This window comes from Hylobates moloch, unplaced genomic scaffold, assembly GCF_009828535.3.
Source record: "Hylobates moloch isolate HMO894 unplaced genomic scaffold, HMol_V3 SCAFFOLD_5, whole genome shotgun sequence".
Taxonomy (NCBI): domain Eukaryota; kingdom Metazoa; phylum Chordata; class Mammalia; order Primates; family Hylobatidae; genus Hylobates; species Hylobates moloch.
In genome coordinates this window covers 86,380,312-86,399,688 of record NW_026652280.1, presented here as the reverse complement: position 1 = coordinate 86,399,688, position 19,377 = coordinate 86,380,312, and the positions used below count along the sequence as shown (strand labels likewise).

Here is a 19,377-nt window from a genome sequence, read left to right as displayed (position 1 = left end):
GTAGGAAAACCCCATTCTACCTATGTACACTTTCAGGAGTCAACATTACCCACAACCCCTCCCAAACAGAACCTTATACACACACTGATAGCTTTACCAGTAAGGCAATACTTTACTTTCTTTTTTTTTTTTTTTTTTTTGAGATGGAGTCTTGCTCTGTCACCCAGGCTGGAGTGCAGTGGTGCCATCTGCGCTCACTGCAAGCTCCACCTCCCAGGTTCATGCCATTCTCCTGCCTCAGCCTCCCAAGTAGTTGGGACTACAGGCGCCCGCCACGACGCCTGGCTAATTTTTGTATTTTTCTAGAGACAGGGTTTCACCGTGTTAGCCAGGATGGTCTTGATCTCCTGACCTCATGATCCGCCCACCTCGGCTTCCCAAAGTGCTGGGACTACAGGCATGAGCCACCATGCCCAGCCTACTTTCTTTCTTTTTGAGACAAGGTCTCACTCTTGTGCCCAGGCTGGAGTGCAGTGGTGAGATCACAACTCACCGAAGCCTCAACTTGCCCAGCTCAAGTGATCCTCCCACTTCAGCCTTCCACGTAGCTGGGATCACAAACACACACCACCACACCTGGATAATTTTGTATTTTTGTGGAGATGAGGTTTCGCCATGTTGCCCAGGCTGGTCTCAAGCGATCTGCCTGCCTCCACTGCCTAAAGCACTAGGACAAGAGATGTGAGCCACTGGGCTCAGCCCAAGTCAGTACTTTTTATTTTTATTTTTTTTTTGAGACGGAGTCTTGCTCTGTCGCCCAGGCTGGAGTGCAGTGGCGGGATCTCCACTCACTGCAAACTCTGCCTCCCTGGTTGACGCCATTCTCTTGCCTCAGCCTCCCCAGTAGCTGGGACTACAGGCGCCCGCCACCACGCCTGGCTAATTTTTTTTTTGTATTTTTAGTAGAGACGGGGTTTCACCGTGTTAGCCAGGATGGTCTCGATCTCCTGACCTTGTGATCCGCCCGCCTCGGCCTCCCAAAGTGCTGGGATTACAGGTATGAGCCACCATGCTCGGCCCCAAGTCAGTACTTTTTAATGTCCTATTTTTTCACTTAATCCCCTTCCAACTCTATATTCTATGACTTGTTCTTCAACACCGTAGAACCTAAAAAAAGCCCTTTTATCACAGCACTGAAATGCACTATTTTTCCTTGGAATATTATGAATATCTCATCCACCACTTTTCCCCTCCTCTCTTCTACTAATTATTTCTGAAAGCCAGATAGGTTACAACAGCAAACAATTCCTTTCTCTGCAGGAAGGGTAAACTGTACTAGCTTTGTCCTCCACTGAAGTATAGCCATCAGTGCTATAAGCACCAAGTTTTCTAGCACTTCAAAGTCCCCAGCTGTGCAGTGATTCAGCACCTCCCAATCTAATGCTTTTTTCTTTTGAGTGATGCTCAGATTCTCAAGGTATTCAAACTCTAAGCTTGCTATATCTTTTCTGAGATTTAGCATAACTGATCAAATATAGGAGTAACTAATCTATTTGATCTTAAGTGAAACTTACACCTGCAGAGTTGGAATCTAAATCTGTTGTTTTCTGATGTCAGCTACATTTTGACTGTGGTTTTGGGTAAATGAGAAGCTGTGGACAAGTCTCTGGAGGGAGAATTCAAACACTGTCGGCCTGTGTAGTCATCTCACTGGCTACTTGTTCCTCATGCTCTGGCCTCTGCCACTATATCTTAGCCAGTGATGGCAGTCACGTTTTTCAGTGGTCCCTGATAAACACAAGCAAGCTATCTCCAGACACTTTTCATAATGCTAAGCCTCCTCTTTAGATGTCTCTTCTTAACTCCTCTCTCTTCTTGCTGACTCTGCTTAATATTTAACCCAAATCTTTCTATTTTTTCCCTTGGTATACCATTGTACCACTCTGTCACCTCAAATCTCCTTATTTAGCTACTTTAGTTAAACTCCTCCAGTGGATTTTTTGTTGTTGTTGTTGAGACAGGGTTTCACTTCTGTCACCCAGGCTGGAGTGCAATGGCGCAATCTCGGCTCACTGCAACCTTCGCCTACCAAGTTCAAGGGATTCTCCTGCCTCAGCCTCCTGAGTAGCTGGGACTACAGGTGAGCGTCACTATGCCCAGCTAATTCATATATATATATATGTATATATATATATATTTTTTTTGTAGAAATGGGGTTTCAACATGTTGGCCAGGATGGTCTCAAACTCCTGGGCTCAAGCGATCCGCCTACCTCAGCCTCCCAAAGTGCTGAGATTACAGGCGTGAGCTACCACGCTCAGCCTCCAATAGTTTAAGGGAGTTTGTGTATTTCTACCACACTTGACCTTGTATAATTGATTAGTGGATTATTATATGGCTTTTTACAACTGAATTCAATGGAGTCAAATCTATCTATAGACATTCCCTAGGGCTGAAAACACTTTTTTTAAAATCATGAATTACAAACACAGATACCCAGGCCAATAGAATGTTATGACATCCCCTAGGGCTGAAAAGACATTTTTAAAAATCATGAATTAGAAATACAGATACCCAAGCCAAAAGAATGTTACGAGGTGTAACCTTGGAATTCTTTTTTCTTAGGGTCCCTAAGACAATTACACAAGTTAAAAGTCTCGGCCGGGTGCGGTGACTCAAGCCTGTAATCCCAGCACTTTGGGAGGCCGAGGCGGGTGGATCACGAGGTCAGGAGATCGAGACCATCTTGGCTAACACAGTGAAACCCTGTCTCTACTAAAAATACAAAAAATTAGCTGGGCGTGTTGGCGGGCGCCTGTAGTCCCAGCTACTCGGGAGGCTGAGGCAGGAGAATGGCGTGAACCCGGGAGGCAGAGCTTGCAGTGAGCTGAGAGCGCGCCACTGCACTCCAGCCTGGGCGACAGAGCGAGACTCCGTCTCAAAAAAACAAACAAACAAACAAACAAAAAAAAACAAGTTAAAAGTCTCAAAGGTCACAATTTAGGCCGGGCGTGGTGGCTCACGCCTGTAATCCCAGCACTTTGGGAGGCTGAGCAGAGTGGATCACCGGAGGTCAGGAGTTCGAGATTAGCCTGACCAACATGGTGAAACCCCATATCTACTAATAAAAATTAGCCGGGTGTGGTGGCATGCTCCTGTAGTCCCAGCTACTCAGGAGGCTGAGGCAGAAGAATTGCTTGAACCCAGGAGGTGGACGCTGCACTGAGCCGAGATCGCGCCATTGCACTCCAGTCTGGGCGACAAGAGCAAAACTCTATCTCCAAAAAAAAAAAAGTCACAATTTAAAGTTTCCCACATACATCCATAATGGAATATAAGTCTTACCACAATGGAAATGAAAAATCTGAATGTCCTTTTTTCATTTAACGGTATGAATTAAGTCTGGGAAAGTATGTCTAAATTTGTTTTGTTGCACACATGAATCATTATAGAAGTAGGACCACACCTACTTGGAACTTTGTCATTTCCTCCCATAAATAAAAGCCATGATGATATCAACTGCCTCTTCTTATAGCAAACATTATAAAACCAAACTACAACACCAACTACCTAGTTTCTATCACTACTAAGAAGGACCAACTTCACGAGGTTTTTGCCCCTTTTAAGCCTGTTATTTTTTACCTTTTCACTGACGCATAAACAATACAAGATCTAATTAAAATGTCGATTTTAAAAAGAATAAAAGATGAAGTACTATCCTAGTCTTTGGAATTCTTTCCTGAGGTGGCCGGGAGAAGCTGAGGAGCACCTCATCTGGTTATGTGGTGGCCACGGAAAACCTGAATGAGGAATCAAGGATGGAAAAGACCTACTATGAGACATTTATTCCATTTTCACTGAGGTCACAAAATTATTCCCTATAAGTTGTTTTTTTTTTTTTTGATTACAGGCCCCCACCATCCCAGTAATTTTTTGGGGATGGGATCTCACCTGTCGCTCACTGCAACTCACCCCAACGACTCTCTGGGGATTACAGGTGCCTGCCACCACGCCTGGCTAATTTTTGTATTTTTAGTAGAGATGGGGTTTTACCATCTTGGCCAGGCTGATCTTGAACTCCTGACCTCGTGATCTACCTGGCTCAGCCTCCCAAAATGCTGGGATTACAGGCATGAGCCATCGCACCGAGCCTTTTTTTGTATTTTTAGTAGAGATGGGGTTTCACCATGTTGGCCAGGCTGGTCTCGAACTCCTGACCTCAGGTGATCCACCCACCTTGGCCTCTCAAAGTGCTAGGATTACAGGTGTGAGCCACTGTGCCCGGCCCCCCTAAATTTATAAAATGGCTTAAAAGTAGCTTAAAATAATCGATGTGAGAAGGTTTTCAAAATAACATTACAACTTATAGATTAGCTTTCTAATATACATACCCATTGTTCCAAACACTGATTTAAAAAGAAAATTGCTATTTCCAGCTTTACAACTCTTGGTCTTCACATTAATTGTTACTTAGGAGGAAAGGCTTAAAATAATTTCCTCCAGTTTAGATAGCTCAAGGTTGGGTGTGGAGGCTCACACCTGTAATCCCAGCACTTTGGGAGGCTGAGGCAGGCAGATCACTTGAGGTCAAGAGTTCGAGACCAGCCTGGCCAACATGGTGAAACCCCATCTCTACCAAAAATATAAAAAAGTTAGCCAGGCATGGTGGCACGTGTCTGTAATCTCAGCTACTCAGGAGGCTGAGGCACGAGAACTGCTTGAACCCAGGAGGTGGAGGTTGCAGTGAGCTGAGATCTTGCCATTGCACTCCAACCTGAGCGACAGAGTGAGACTCTGTCTCAAATAAAAAAAAAATAAAAAAAAAAAGCTCAAGTCTGGATTCCTTAAGAAAAATATACAATATGAAGGGGAGCTGGGGAAGGGATAGCATTAGGAGAAATACCTTATGTAAATGACAAATCGATGGGTGCAGCAAACCGACATGGCACATATATGCCTATGTAATAAACCTGCATGTTGTGCACATGTACCCTAGAACTTATAGTATAATTAAAAAATAAATAAATACAAAAAAATACAATATGAAAAAACTTGATAAAGCAATGGGATGAATTATTTTAAAATGACGCTTTTCCGAATGTATTTAAGTCTTGATGCTAGATAAATTTGAATATAAAGATGCTAAAGCTACTCAACGTTAACCCAGCATAGAACAATTTCATTTCTCTCAATCTGCTTAGGATGAGACTCCTATCAGTCACTTTTGTCCTGTGTTTTATCTCAAGGTAACTTAAGTTTAATGTAACATTTCTTATATAAGTATTTTCTTAGGGTCACTTTATTTTTGGGGTCAGCCTGACACCTATGTTTAAGACTAAATTTATAAGTCTTCAATGAACACATAAATGTTAGTATTTTCTTTTTTTTTTTTTTTTTTTGAGACGGAGTCTCGCTCTGTCGCCCAGGCTGGAGTGCAGTGGCGCAATCTCGGCTCACTGCAAGCTCCGCCTCCCGGGTTCACGCCATTCTCCTGCCTCAGCCTCTCCGAGTAGCTGGGACTACAGGGGCCCGCCACCACGCCTGGCTAATTTTTTGTATTTTTAGTAGAGACGGGGTTTCACCGTGGTCTCGATCTCCTGACCTCGTGATCCGCCCGCCTCGGCCTCCCAAAGTGCTGGGATTACAAGCGTGAGCCACCGCGCCCAGCCTAAATGTTAGTATTTTCAAAATAGGGACATAACTTCATTCTAGGAATGAAAACATTGAGCAGCAACAACAAACACACATGCATATTAACTTCTCTCTGACTGAACCAGAGATCATCCAAAATTCCTATATTTTCTCCCTCTGAATCTGGAAACTGACTGCCATAGCCGGATCAGTAGCTGTCATGTAACACATCAAACCCTTACCTTTACATCAGCAATGAGAGCATCTTCATCTTCTATCCCTGTGGGGACACATTTCTTGTGCAGTGGCAGAGACTCCAACTTATCTACAAGGCAGCGAAGGCCTTCAAGCTCAAAATGGGTCAGATGCACTTGCCTGTCCTTTCGGGGAGCACACTGGGGATCCCACACTTGTCCATTGTGGGAGCCCCGGCTAGAGTCAGAAGATGAGTCCCCAGACAAAGTTTTCTTCAGACTTGGAAGACTTCGGCAGGTTTTGCCCAGTCCATCATAATCCAGGTTGACTCCATTTGCTACAGGGCTAGTGAGGACAGAACGCCTGCTGCTCAAGCGTCGGGGTTCTCGATCCACTGCTTCCTCATCCCCATTCCCAGACTCCAACCCATTTAACTCCAAATCTACCAATGTGAAGAAAAAATGCGGTAAGAACATTTCACTTTGCCATGTGATCAGCAAGAGAAATAGGTGGCATGATAGGGGCCTTGAGGCTATAAATGACAAAATTACCACATTTAAAAAAATGGTCTATCTTTATTCCAACCCGTTTGTCCGCTGTTGAAAATCACAGTTACAGGTAGAAACAGGATCCTGACCTAGGAGGACATCTAGGTAATAGTCAATTGGATTTTTTAAAGTTTGGGTAGGACCTAGTCTTTGAACTGTGTACTAGAAATTAGTTACTTATCAAAGTGGTTGTAAGTCAGTTTCAAGTTAAAGCTTGAATCTGGGATTATAATTTCATTACCTTTTAAAAGAGAAGATACTAAGGAGCACGTATGTTTAAAAAATAGTTTTAGCCTGGGCAACATAGTGAGACCCCATCTCTACATTAAAAAAATTAGCTGGGTATAGTGATGCATGACTGTGGTCCCAGATACTAGGGAGGGTGAGGTGGGAAGACTGCTTGAGCCTGGGAGGTTGAGGCTGCAGTGAGCTGTGATCATATTACTGAACTCCAGCCTGGGCAAGAGAGTGAGACCCTGTCTAAAAAAAAAAAAAAACAAAAAAAAACCAAAAAAACAAACAAACTTTTTTTTTAGTCTGAAATTTTGGTCTTAAAATTAAGCTTTGGAGTTGAAATCCTAACAACATAAATAACAAAACAAAGTGACTATTTTTGAAAAGGAAGATTTTGATAGTCAAAACACAGTGATAATGTTCACCGGTCTTTTCTATTATAATTTAGAAAACGTAAGAAGGTGCAAAGCAGTAAATAAGTCATCCCTTATCCCTCCATCCTATGATAACAACTAAACAGTACAATATATTTTCTTTCCATGTTTTAACAGATGTGTATGATTATTACGTGGGGTTTTTTTTTTTTTGAGACGGAGTCTCTCTCTGTCACCCAGGCTGGAGTGCAGTGGCGCAATCTCAGCTCACTGCAAGCTCCGCCTCCCGGGTTCACGCCACTCTCCTGCCTCAGCCTCCTGAGTAGCTGGGACTACAAGCACCCACTACCACACCCAGCTAATTTTTTGTATTTTTAGTAGAGATGGGGTTTCACTATGTTAGCCAGGATGGTCTCGATCTCTTGACCTTGTGATCCACCCGCCTCGGCCTCCCAAAGTGCTGGGGTTACAGGTGTGAGCCACCACGCCCGGCCTAGATGTGCGTTTTTTTTTTTATGTTGTGGTTTGTTTGTTTTGAGACAGGGTCTCACTCTGTTGCCCAGGATGGAGTGCAGGGATGCAATCATGGCTCACTGCAGCCTCAACCTCCTGGGCTCAAGCAATCCACCCACATTAGCCTCCCAAACAGCTGGGACCAGAGGCATGCGCCACCACACTCAGCTAATTTTTAAAATTTTTGTAGACAGGGTCTGGTCATGTTGCCCAGGCTGGTCTCAACCTCCTGGACTTAGGTGTGCCTTCCACCTTGGTTTCCTAAAGTACTGAGATTACAGGCATGAGCCACCATGCCTGGTCTATATGTGTTTTGTCTGTTATTTTTTGAGATGGGGGTGTCACTATGTTGCCTAAGCTGGTCTTGAAATCTTGGACTCAAGTGATCCTCCTACCTTAGCCTCCCAACTAGCTGGGACTACGGGTGCGCATCACAGTGCCTAGCTCTATTAGATGTATTATTATTGTTTTTTTTGAGACGGAGTTTCGCTCTGTCGCCCAGGCTGGAGTGCAGTGGTGCGATCTCAGCTCACTGCAAGCTCTGCCTTCTGGGTTCACACCATTCTCCTGCCTCAGCTGGGACTACAGGCGCCTGCCGCCACGCCCGGCTAATTTTTTGTATTTTTAGTAGAGACGGGGTTTCACCGTGTTAGCCAGGATGTTCTCGATCTCCTGACCTCAGGTGATAGGCCCTCCTCGGATCGGACCTCAGGTGATTGGCCAAAGTGCTGGGATTACAGGCATGAGCCACCATGCCCGGCCTAGATGTAATTTTTTTTTTTTTTTTTTGAGACGGAGTCTCACTCTGTTGCCCAAGCTGGAGTGCAGTGGTGTGATCTCGGCTCACTGCAACCTCTGCCTCCCGGGTTCAAGTGATTCTCCTGCCGCAGCCTCCCGAGTACCTGGGACTACAGGCGCGTGACACCACGCCTGGCTAATTTCTGTATTTTTTAGTAGAGACAGGGTTTCACCATATTGGCCTGGCTGGTCTCAAACTCCTGACCTCATGATCCGCCTGCCTCGGCCTCCCAAAGTGCTGGGATTACAGGTGTGAGCCACCGCGCCCGGCCCATTTTTTATTTTCAACTGAGAATATAAACTATGAGTAAAATTATGCAGTAAAAGTAAAATGCTAAAGCAAAAAGTATCTTGCTTGGATTAAAGATTCCATAAGAACATGTGATCCCAGGATATTATGGTGTTGAGTCCTTACCAATTTCAGACATAGAAGAGTCTAAAAATGTATACTGAAACTACACTGTCATCTCATTAAAATATTTCTCTGATAGATGTTGGGGAAACTTGAAAGCACAGAGATAAAGAGCATAAACTGCAGAGTCTGACCAACCTGGTTTAAGCTGTAAAGCTGAACCAAGCTGGTCAGACTCTAAAAGCTGTGGCTTTGCCACTTATTAACTTTAAGATCATGGACAAGTTTTTAAATATCCTTGAACCTTAATGTTCCCATTTGTAAAATGAGGATAATAATACCTATTTCTCAGATAATAATAAGAATAAATGTAAACTGCTTAGTATAGTGCCTAGAATACGACAGGTTATTTTGATGATGTATTCCTGGTTTTTATTGTGCCAAAGACGATTATACAATAAAACACATTAGACAACCGGGCCAGGTGTGGTGGCTCATACCTGTAATCCCAATGCTTTGGGAGGTAGAGGCAGGAGGACAGCTTGAGGCCAGGAGTTTGAGACCAGCCTCAGCAACAGAGCAAGACCTCATCTCTACAGAAAGTAAGAATTAGCTGGGAATAGTGGTATGTGCTTGTAATCCTAGCTACTCAGGAGGGGGACTGCTTGAGCCCAGGAGTTTGAGGTTACAGTGAGCTATGATCATGCCACTGCAATTCAACTTGGACGACAGGGCAAGGCCCTGTCTCTAAAACAAAAACAAAAAACATATTAGACAACTGATCATCTTTTGTTCTTTCTTTTTTTTTTTCGCGACAGGGTTTCACTCTGTCGCCCAGGCTAGAGTGCAGTGGCACGATCTTCGGCTCACTGCAGCCTCAACCTCCTGGGCTCCAGTGATCCTCCCACCTCAGCCTCCTGAGCAGCTGGGACTCGAGCCACCATGCCTGCCCAATTTTCTGTAGTTTCTGTAGAGATGGGGTTTCGCCATGTTGCCCAGGCTGGTCTTGAACTCCTGGGCTCAAGCCATTCGCCCACCTTGGCCTCCCAAAGTGCTAGGATTACAGGCGTGAACCAGCATGTCCAGCTTGATCATCCTTCTTGAGGAGTTAAGTAATAGCAACTCAGACAAAGACCAGATTCAGAGTATTTCATTTGGCCATTAACTCACATCTGGGTAGGTAACTGGTATTCAATTCCAATGAATGAATTTGGTACTTCCAAGTAGATGAATTAAAAAACCAAGAACATACTGAGTGACAGCCTACTGAGTATTTCGGGCCTCACCCTCCATCCTAAGCGGTGTCTTCAAAGCTCCTATAGGCAGAATACTTACCCATGCTGAGGGACTCTTTCTGAAATTCCTTGGTTAGGTGGGAACGGTTGGTTATGCAGTACACATAGCGTTCCAACACATACCAACACATCTCATAGTAGAATGGATAGCGAAACTTATTTGGAACCTATAGAGAAATACAATAGAGAAAAGATGACGATTTTCAAGGAAAGAGAGTACAACAAATGGAATTACTGCAATCATTAACCCAGGAAATACTCTCACCAGTCAACCTGCAAACCCAGCTTGGCATCTGAAGCAAAAACTTAAGTAGAACCATCAACTTAGAAAATGTTGGTCTTGAGAAACAATCACTGAAGATAAAGGGTACTTGGGAGGCCCAGACGGGTGGATCACTTGAGGTCAGGAGTTCACGACCAGCCTGACCAACATGGTGAAACCCTGCCTCTACTAAAAATACAAAAATTAGCCAGGTGTGGTGGTGCACACCTTGTAATCCCAGCTACTTGGGCGGCTGAGGAATGAGAATCACTTGATCCTGGGAGGCGGAGGTTGCAGTGAACCGAGATCACGCCTCTGCACTCCAGTCTGGGCTACAGAGTGAGACTCCGTCAAAAAAAAAAAAAAAAAAAAAAAAAAAAACGATACTTGAGGAAGACCACTCAGAACCACCAAGAAGCTGTCTTGGTTGAGTAGGAAAGCATCAAAACTATGAAAGTTTCGGTTCTGGGACAGTAAATTTTAAGAGTAAGACACAAAATACTTGAGAAAAAGGCATGCAAAGTACTCTTGCTTTATTATATTTGCCCTTGAATCAGAAGGCCATGGAACAAAGAATCTCATGGAAAAACAGGACATGAGATGAAGTGACATGTTCATATTAGGCTATTACAAATACTAAAGTTTGACTAGAGACTCACTCTCAGACCATGTCTAGTCTAGGGCACCAGGTTGGGTATTTTCTCCACTATCGATGCTCAGCTTGCCTGCCTCATACTTTGTAGTCTGCCAAAATGGTATGTCCACAAACCAGATTAATGTTCCATACGACTTAATCAATCATTATCTTTATTTTCTTTCCATTCTTCCCAAAACAGCATTTTCATTATTATTTCAGCTGGATACTAATTTTAAAAAGTACTCTTTTTTTTTTTTTTTGAGACAGAGTCTCGCTGTTGCCCAGGCTGGAGTGCAGTGGCGCAATCTCGGCTCACTGCAGGCTCTACCCCCCGGGGTTCACGCCATTCTCCTGCCTCAGCCTCCCGAGTAGCTGGGACTACAGGCGCCCACCACCACGCCCGGCTAATTTTTTTGTATTTTTAGTAGAGACGGGGTTTCACTGTGTTAGCCAGGATGGTCTCGATCTCCTGACCTCGTGATCCACCCACCTCAGCCTCCCAAAGTGCTGGGATTACAGGCGTGAGCCACCGCGCCCGGCAAAAGTACTCTTTAGATATATCACAGTCCAGGAAAGGACAAATCAGCACAGATTGATCAGTGAGGAAGACCAATGATGGGGACTATCCTAAATATATTTAGTTGCCTTTTTTTAAAACCATTTTTTTTAACTTTAAGAGACAGGGTCTTGCTCTTTCACCCAGGCTATCATCCTCCTACCAAAGCCTCCCCAGTAGCTGAGATTACAGGTGTATGCCACCACACCTGGCTAATTTATTAACCCATTTCCCTTTTAGAAAATAAAAGAGCAGCTTGCGGCCAGCGTTCATTTAATTTTACATAAACATGCTCTTTGATGCTGAAGAAAACCCCTTTGATTTTCGTTTGTTTGTTTTTTGAGACGGAGTCTTGCTCTGTTGCCCAGGCTGGAGTGCAGTGGCACGATCTTGGCTCACTGCAAGCTCCGCCTCCCAAGTTCACGCCATTCTCCTGCTTCAGCCTCCCAAGTAGCTGGGACGACAAGCGCCCGCCACCACGCCCAGCTAATTTTTTGTATTTTTAGTAGAGACGGGGTTTCACCGTGTTAGCCAGGATGGTCTCAATCTCCTGACCTCGTGATCTGCCCGCCTTGGCCTCCCAAAGTTCTGGGATTACAGGCGTGAGCCACTGTGCCTAGCCGGAGATCTGATTGATTTTCAAGGTGAACATAAAATATAAAAACTGTCCTTGGAGTTATTTCTAAACAAAACTAACAGCAGGATGGTCTGAATCATCAGGATTGTCTATTTCAAAAATATCAGATCCGTCATATGAATCTTTGGCCAACAACTGTTCATGAATGATATATTATTATTATTATTTTTTGAGATGGAATCTCACTCTGTCACCAAGGCTAGCGTGCAGTGGTGGGATCTTGGCTCATTGCAACCTCCACCTCCTGGGTTCAAGCGATTCTCCTGCCTCAGCCACCTGAGCAGCTGGGATTATAGGTGTGTGCCCCCACATCCGGCTAATTGTTATTTTAAATTTATTTATTTATTTATTTATTTTTACTATTTTTTGACACAGAGTTTTGTTCTTGTTGCCCAGGCTGGACTACAATGGTGCAGTCTTGGCTCACTGCAACCTTCACCTCCTGGGTTCAAGCGATTCTCCTGTCTCAGCCTCCCAAGTAGCTGGTATTACAGGTGTGCACCACCATGACCAGCTAATTTTTATGTTTTTAGTAGAGACGGGGTTTCACCATCTTGGCCAGGCTGGTCTCGAACTCCTGACCTCAGGTGATCCACCTGCCTCGGCCTCCCAAAGTGCTGGGATTACAGGCATGAGCCACTGTGCCCAGCTATTTATTTATTTAGAGAGAATTTTGCTCTTGTTGCTCAGGCTGGAGTCCAATGGCGTGATCTCGGCTCACTGCAACCTGTGCCTCTGAGTTCAAGTGATTTTCCTGCCTCAGCCTCTCGAGTAGCTGGGATTACAGGCATGCGCCACCACACCTGGCTAGTTTTGTATTTTTAGTAGAGACACTCTTTCTCCATGTTGGTCAGACTGGTTTCAAACTCCCGACGTCAGGTGATCCACCCGCCTCGGCCTCCCAAAGTGCTGGGATTACAGGCATGAGCCAGCGCACCTGGCCAGTTGTTGTATTTTTAGTAGAGACGGGGTTTCACCATGTTGGCCAGGTTGGTCTCGAACTCCTGACCTCCAGTGATTCGCCTGCCTCAGCCTCCCAAAGTGCTGGGATTACAGGCGTAAGCCACCACGCCTGCCCAAGAATGATGTTAACATCACGCATAGGAATGCTACGTTTTCTAGGATTTGACATTTTCAGCAATCAAGAATAACTATATTTTGTAAGTGGAAATACCACTACTAAAAACAGAATGCTATAAATAGAATGATATCTTTTGTTTTCAAAGTCAGTATACTAGAGTGATGTGAAAATAATAAAAGTAAGACAGTTCGTGGCAAAGTTATCTTGGGGTAAATGCTGCAGCCGCCGGGCGTGATGGCTCACACCTGTAATCCCAGCGCCTTGGGAGGCCAAGGCAAGTGGATCACCTGAGGTCAAGAGTTCGAGACCAGCCTGGTGAAACCCTGTCTCTACTAGAAATACAAAAATTAGCTTGGTGGTGCATACCTGTAATCCCAGCTACTCGGGACGCCGGGGCAGGAGAATCGTTTGAACCTGGGAGGTGGAGGTTGCAGTGAGCTGAGATCGCACCACTGCACTCCAGCTTGGACAACAGCAGCGAAACTCTGTCTCCAAAAAAAAAAAAAAAAGCTGCAGCTGCCAAGTGCCACCGGTGAGTATCATTGGGGAAAATTAGAAAGGGATTAATTTTGGCCAGGCGTGATGGCTCAAACCTGTAATCCCAGCACTTTGGGAGGCTGAGGTGGGCGGATCACGAGGTCAGATCAAGGCCATCCTGGCTAACACGGTGAAACCCCATCTCTACTAAAAATACAAAAATTGGCCGGGCTTGGTGGCGGGCGCCTGAGGCAGGAGAATGGCGTGAACCCTGGAGGCGGAGCTTGCAGTGTGCCGAGATCGCGGCGCCACTGCACTCCAGCCTGGTGGACAGAGCAAGACTCCGTCTCAAAAAAAAAAAAGAAAGGGGTTAATTTTTGGTAGGGACAAGGTCTCACTATGTTGTCCAGGCTGGTCTTAAACTCCTGGGATTAAGTGATCCTTCGCTTCCAACTCCCAAAAAGTGCTTGGGATTATAGGCATGAACCACCACATCTGGCCATACAGCTTTCTTTTAGAGAGGCCATATTTCAAAAGGATAAGCCAAATGATACTGTTTTGAATATGCAGCTCCTGAGAATGTTCCCATCTCCTCCCATATTGTAGGGATGACTTCACCTACCCGTTTTCAAACTCTGTATCAGGTAGTCTTCCTGAATCATGGAGAACTGGATAGGAGTCCCTTTTCAAAAGCCTTCACCAGGCCACAGGGCATCACTGGGGAATAAGGAGATCACTCTCCCCATGGCAAGGCAGGAGAGGAGATGTACTTTTCATAGCTAGCCCCAATCAGTTTTCTAATGCATAGTAGCCAGACCCTGATTCTGGGTTCTTATGTGGCTAAAACTTTAACAACTAAAAGAATGACTCTCTTACACAAAAGTAAAATTAATTTATTTCTGACTAAGGGAGACAGAGGAGAGAGACAACAACCAATAGGTATTTGGTCCCTCAAAATTAAATAAAATACACTATGCCTCTCCATTAGCCTTTTAAGTATAGCAACACTTTCTGGAAGGGTTTTTATTAGGAGTTCAAGACAACTCCAAATTCTAAAGCCCTCTGGAAATCAGTTGAAAGCTGAGTAATAATGACAGTTTAAAAAAAAGAAGAGTCTGAGCATAGTGGCTCACGCCCATGGTCCCAAGGCTTTGGGCGCCTGAGGCCGGAGGAATGCTTGAGCCCAGGAGTTTGAGATGAACCTGGGCAGCATAGTAAAACCTCATTTGTACAAAAAAATAAAAATAAAAAAACTAGCCAGGTGTGGTGGTGTGCATCTGTGGTCCCAGCTACTCAGGAGGCTGAGGCAGGAGGATCACTTGAGCCTACAAGGTTGAGGCTGCAATGAGCTGAGATCATGCTACTGAACTCCAGCCTAGGTGACAGAGTGAGACCCTGTGTCAAAAATAAATAAATAAATAAAAAAGAAAGAAAGAAAAAAGGAAGAAAATGTGAAATACAGGCATTAAAATTTTGAGTTTTTACTTGTAACTTATAATACTGTATTAATTATAGCCAAGAGATACCATATACCCACCCAAACTGACCCCATTGCTTTTTACTTATGCTGCATATCAATTTCTAAGACTGGGTTAGCATTTTTTGGAAATAATTTTTTTTTTTTTTTTGAGGCAGAGTCTCGCTGTCGCCCAGGCTGGAGTGCAGTGGCGCAATCTCGGCTCACTGCAGGCTCCGCCCCCCGGGGTTCACGCCATTCTCCTGCCTCAGCCTCCCGAGTAGCTGGGACTACAGGCGCCCGCCATCTCGCCCGGCTAATTTTTTGTATTTTTAGTAGAGACGGGGTTTCACTGTGTTAGCCAGGATGGTCTCGATCTCCTGACCTCGTGATCCGCCCGCCTCGGCCTCCCAAAGTGCTGGGATTACAGGCGTGAGCCACCGTGCCCGGCCTTGGAAATAATTTTTTTTTCTTTTTTTTTTTTTGAGATGGAGTTTCATTCTTGTCACCCAAGCTGGAGTGCAATGGCATGATCTCGGCTCACCACAACCTCTGCCTCCCAGGTTCAAGCGATTCTCCTGCCTCAGCCTCCCGAGTAGCTGGGATTACAGGCATGCGCCACCATGTCCAGCTAATTTTGTATTTTTAGTAGAGACGGGGTTTCTCCATGTTGGTCAGGCTGGTCTCAAACTCCCGACCTCAGGTGATCCACCCGCCTTGGCCTCCCAAAGTGCTGGGATTACAGGCGCTAGCCACCGCACCCGGCCACAGAAAGAATTTTTAAAACTCCCCATTATACAATTATTGAGCCTTTAAGCACTATTAGAATAATTACCAACACTTAAATTTAAATAGTAAATGTCTACATTGGTATGGCAAAAGTAACCAGAACATTGTCTTGTTTGCAACATGCTTTGTATGTCTTTGGTAAAGCATTCCCTATACATTCTCTTAACTTTATAGAGATTCTTATAACTTTATAGAGATTAGTAACATATCAAATGAATGCCAGGTTGGTATTTTCACATAAAAGGTTGGTATGGAAAGCAATAAAAAATTGCTGTGTGTACAAATATAGTAAACACAATGAAATTTTATGGGACTACAGAAAGATTTTATTTGGAATTAAATAATTAAGCCATTCTTAGAAAAAATAGAAAACAATGATTAGACACTGAAATTTTTGATAAAGTCTAGGAATTAGATAAATCAAGATGAGTTTTTACCAGTTAAGAGTTTGTAGGACTCTTTTTCTCCTTTTATTTATTTTTTTCTCTTATTCTTTTTTTTTTTTTTTCTGAGACGGAGTTTCGCTCTTGTTGCCCAGGCTGGAGTGCAATGGCGCGATCTCGGCTCACTGCAACCTCCGCCTCCCGGGTTCAAGCGATTTTCCTGCCTCAGCCTCCTGAGTAGCTGGGATTACAGGCATGTGCCACCACGCCTGGCTAATTTTGTATTTGTAGTAGAGACAGGGTTTCTTCATGTTGGTCAGGCTGGTCTCAACTTCCTGACCTCAGGTAATCTGCCTGCCTGGCCTCCCAAAGTGTTGGGATTACAGGTGTGAGCCACTGTGCCTGGCCTTTTTTTTTTTTTTTTCCCCTTATTTTTCTTCTCTTTACATAGAAAACTCTTCATGCAGGGATAAGGTGCTCACTTTATGTTACTGAATATATATTTTCCTTTTCTTCCCTGAAACTGAACCAGTCAAGCCCCAGGTATAAGAGTCATCTTTAACCATAAAAAGGGAACGCATTCTAAAAACCAATTTTCAGACTGAATCTTAGAATGGGTACATAATTACCTCTAAGAATGACACAGTTAAACAGGAGTATTTTACCATGGAATTATACATTTTGTTTCTTTTGAAACATTTTCCCTATTTTAGAATATTTACCTATTTTTTTTTTTTTGACGGAGTCTGGCTCTTTCACCCAGGCTGGAGTGCAGTGGCGCGATCTCGGCTCACTGCAGGCTCCGCCCCCCGGGGTTCACGCCATTCTCCTGCCTCAGCCTCCCACGCAGCTGGGACTACAGGTGCCCACCACCTCGCCCGGCTAATTTTTTGTATTTTTTAGTGGAGACGGGGTTTCACCGTGTTAGCCAGGATGGTCTCGATCTCCTGACCTCGTGATCCGCCCGCCTCGGCCTCCCAAAGTGCTGGGATTACAGGCGTGAGCCACCGCGCCCGGCCTGAATATTTACCTATTTTAGAATAGACATCTTTTTTTTTTTTTTTTTTTTTTAAATTAACAGACTGTGTCTCACTCTTCCATCCAGGCTGGAGTACAGTGGCACCATCATAGCTCACTGCAACCTGGAACTCCTAGGTTCAAGCAATCCTCTCACCTCAGCCTCCCCAGTAGCTAGGATTACAGGCATGCCAGCACACCCAGCTTTGTTGCCCAGGAGAGTCTCAAACTCCTTGCTTCACATAATCCTCCCACTTTGGGCTCTCAAAGGGTTTTGGGAGCCCCTGTGCCTGACCTGTACTTTTGTTACTCTTAGCAAATAAAAAGAAATGTACTTTTATAAAATGTGTTGAAGAAGCACTGGCTTCCTGTCTTAATTCTACTAGTAGGGCAATTCCTGTAATTCCAACAATAAAATCAACGGTATGTATAGTGATACGTAGCTCCTACACCAAAATAAATGTTGCAAAATAGGCACCATAATGGTTGACTATTATCGCAGTACATAGGTCAGTGACCATTCCTTATAAAAGTTGTGAATTCTTCACTAATTGCTATTTTTAAATTTTTAGTACTTTTAATTCTACCAAAAAGTTTCAAGAGCAGTAGCATTAATAGTTTTACATTCTTCTCTGCAATTCTCCAACTGTTAACATTTCTCCACGTTTGCTGATCTTCATACTAGCTTAGTATTCTGCTAAGCTACTTGAGAGTAACTTACAAACATCACAACCCCCAAATATTCTAATTGCTATTTAATCCCAGTATCATCTATGATTCAGCCCTTACCAATTAGAATTCTGCTAAAAAATAAGCCCTTATTCTCTAAGGTGGAGGCTAGCCAGCAAACAACACTTAGTGGATTTGGCCTGCTGCCTCTTTTTATGATTCCTGTGAACTAAGAGTGTTTTTTTACCTTTTTTTTTTTTTTTTTCAGGTCAGACAGGTAATGTGCTGACGTATTAATAGTAACAAGGTTCAAGGGTGGCATCTTTCACATACGTGCATGAACACCTAATCATGATCATGAACTATAAAAGCATCATTTTTTACATTTTTTAATGGTTGAAAAAAAATTAAGAGTATTCTGTGACATGTTAAAGTTATCTGAAATTCAACTTTCAGTGTCTATGAATAAAATTTTATATTATTTGAGCCACACTCATTTGTTTAAGTATTTCATGCTACAAAGTAGGGTTAAACAGTTACAACAGATACTTTATGACCCACGAAGCCTAAAATATTTACTATCTGGTCCTTTGCAGAAAAAGTTTGTCAACTCTTGCCTTAAGGTATCCACTGTATATAATTAACTTTTTTCTATGCATCTAGAAAGGTATTAGCTGTGTATCATCCTAGGGAAAACTGAGAAAATAAAATACACAAATTATTTTATTTTGGGCTTAATTCTCTCTTGAAACCCCAGTTGAGAAAGACAGTATATACATTTATATAATTAAAGTAAGATGCTTTAAGTATAGTCATCAGTGTAGAAAAAGATACATGAATTTAAAGTTCTGAAATTTGAGTTGATAAGCCCCATTACACCAAATTATTCTGTGAGCATAAAAATGAAACACATGGCTCAAGAGATTACCAGAGGTAAATGTCTGGCCTTATAAAAATCCAAGATACTGCAGGATGCAGTAGCTCACATCTGTAATCCCAGCACTTTAGGAGGCCAAAGCGGGCAGATCACTTGAGCCCAGGAGTTCAAGACAAGCCTAGGCAACATAGCAAAAACCCATCTCCAAAAAATACAAAAAAATTAGCTGGGTGTGGTGGCGTGTGCCTGTAGTCCCAGCTACCTGGGAGGCTGAGGTGGGAGGATCAACTGAGCCCAGGGAGGTCAAGGCTGCAGTGAGCCATGACTGTGACACCAGCCTGGGCAACAGAGTGAAACTCTGACCCAAATATTAAAAGAAAAAAATGTTACTTTTTCCCATTCACTATAGTGTTGGCTAAAAAATAAAATAAAATAAAATAAAAATAAAAAAAAAAAAGGAAAGAAAAAGAAATCCAAGATACCAAAAACCTCACAGAACTGGAGTCCCCAAAACTGAGTATGTAAATCGTGTTAAAATTTATATTTGGCCAGTTGTAGTGAGTGGCTCACACCTGTAATCCCAGCACTTTGGGAGGCTGAGGTGGGAGGACTGCTTGAGACCAAGTCTCTATGAAAAAATAATTAAAAATTAGTCA

The 19,377-nt window shown here is 43.6% G+C and overlaps 1 protein-coding gene and 1 non-coding gene across 5 annotated transcripts in view; both read right to left on the bottom strand.

Moving 5' to 3' along the window:
* The window catches only part of KDM2A (lysine demethylase 2A), a 150,231-nt gene that overhangs the window by 23,555 nt on the left and 107,299 nt on the right, over window positions 1-19,377 (bottom strand). For all 4 annotated transcript variants that reach the window (XM_032153603.2, XM_032153602.2, XM_058438995.1 and 1 more), the window contains 2 exons: window positions 9,921-10,047; window positions 5,814-6,208 (listed from right to left, as the gene is read on the bottom strand). In XM_032153603.2, the coding sequence (XP_032009494.1) occupies window positions 5,814-6,208; window positions 9,921-10,047 (522 nt within the window). The remainder of the gene's footprint in view (window positions 1-5,813; window positions 6,209-9,920; window positions 10,048-19,377) is intronic.
* LOC116470106 (small nucleolar RNA U13) lies at window positions 18,112-18,218 on the bottom strand. The gene has a single exon (XR_004248533.1). It is a non-coding gene; the product is annotated as a small nucleolar RNA U13 (small nucleolar RNA).